The sequence below is a fragment of the Myotis lucifugus genome, unplaced genomic scaffold, assembly GCF_000147115.1.
Source record: "Myotis lucifugus unplaced genomic scaffold, Myoluc2.0 scaffold_1600, whole genome shotgun sequence".
NCBI lineage: Eukaryota > Metazoa > Chordata > Mammalia > Chiroptera > Vespertilionidae > Myotis > Myotis lucifugus.
The window spans coordinates 30,459-32,096 of NW_005872648.1; the positions used below are offsets into that span (position 1 = coordinate 30,459).

The following is a 1,638-nucleotide window of genomic DNA, read 5'->3' on the forward strand; positions in this document are numbered from 1 at the left end:
TCGGTTACCTTCCCTGGCACCCGGGCGGGGCCCCGGGGCTCAGGGCTTTCCCGATGCCCACGGGTGATGGGAAGGGCGGAGGGGCCCCAGCCTCACGCACTGCTCCTGCTGCAGCGCGGTCCCAGCTCCAGGTCGCAACCCCGCCCACGGGAGAGCCGGGGCAGACACCTGGGGCTCCTCTGCCCCTTAGAGACCAACCTGTGGGGCTCACCTGGCCCTGTTGCCTGCGTCTTGCACAGCGGCCTTGCTCCGGGCTAGGACGGGGCCCAAGGGGCATTCCTGGTCCCGGGAAGCTCCCAAACCAGCAGGAGGGGTCCCTTGGGGTGAGGGCCTGGGCAGCTTAGAAAGAGCAGCAGGACTTGAGGTGACTCTCCGGGGCCTGGCCGTGGAACTGGAGTTCTTGCTGCTGGTCCCGGCGGGCGGGGAGCAGGCGGCCGGTCCCGTTTAGTCCAGGGTGGCCCACCTGGGGTGGGGCCCCCTCAGAGTGTCCCCTCTGGGCCTCGGGAGCCTGTGTTGGGCCCTTTGACAAGCTCTGGCTGCAGCTGCCCTCCTGCTCCAGAAGTTGCCCCTTCCCCTCGGGCACAGGTGGGGGCCTGGCCTGCAGAGCCCACCCTTGTTGGCTACGGGGCCTGCCGAGGGGCAGAAGGGGGCGTGGTGAGTGCCTGCAGGCTGCCGCAGTGCCCCGTCCACAGGTGTCCGAGAATCCAGCTAGAGGTGAGCATGGCCGAGCAGGAGCCCACCGCGGAGCAGCTGGGCGCAGATTGCGGCCGAGAACGAGGAGGACGAGCACTCCGTCAACTACAAGCCCCCGGCCCAGAAGAGCATCCAGGAGATCCAGGAGCTGGACAAGGACGACGAGAGCCTGCGCAAGTACAAGGAGGCCCTGCTGGGCCGCGTGGCCGTGTCCGCAGACCCCAACGTTCCCAACGTCGTGGTGACCCGCCTGACCCTGGTGTGCAGCACGGCCCCAGGCCCCTTGGAGCTGGACCTGACAGGTGGGTGGGACCTCGGGCTCCTGGCCCAGGGTGCCTCCTTTCAATGTTTTCTGGGGACCTGGCGCCCTCTGGTGGGGAACACAGGAAGTGCGGCCAAGTGGTCTTTGAAGGCTTTGGCTTTGAGGGGCCTGGGTCCCTCTGGGGGAGTGGGCGGGGCAGTCGCAGATGGGAGGGGCTGAGGGCAGTGGCTGCCCCTAGCTGAGCCTCCTAGAGCAATGTCCTCCCAAACAGGTGACCTGGAGAGCTTCAAGAAGCAGTCCTTTGTGCTGAAGGAGGGTGTGGAATATCGGATAAAGATCTCTTTCCGGGTAAGGCGGAGGCTCCGCAGGGACCGGGCCGGGCTGGGGCTGGAGAGCCCGGCTGAGCCCCACTTGGATCCCTCCCTGCAGGTGAACCGCGAGATCGTGTCTGGCATGAAGTACATCCAGCACACATACCGGAAAGGCGTCAAGAGTGAGTGAGGGTGGGCACCAGCCCCAGAGGGGAGGCGGCCGCCATGGCTGGGCTGTGGGGAGGGGCAGAGCACAGGTAGCCCCTGGGGGTCTGGGCTGTGGAGGGAGCGAGGAGAGGCCGTGTGTGCCTTCGCCCGCTCTGCCCTGACCGCGCTCCCAAACGGGCGCAGTTGACAAGACTGACTACATGG

General features: G+C 67.1%; 1 protein-coding gene across 1 annotated transcript; it reads left to right on the forward strand.

The window, feature by feature from the left end:
• Positions 1-56: 56 nt before the first annotated feature.
• On the forward strand, positions 57-1,637 carry ARHGDIA (Rho GDP dissociation inhibitor alpha; the record flags this gene model as incomplete). The annotated part of the gene is given in 5 exon segments (XM_006109944.3): positions 57-753; positions 755-995; positions 1,227-1,303; positions 1,385-1,448; positions 1,618-1,637. Coding segments are annotated over 5 exon segments (435 nt in total), but the record flags the coding sequence as incomplete, so codon positions are not given.
• Between the last annotated feature and the right edge of the window lies 1 nt (position 1,638).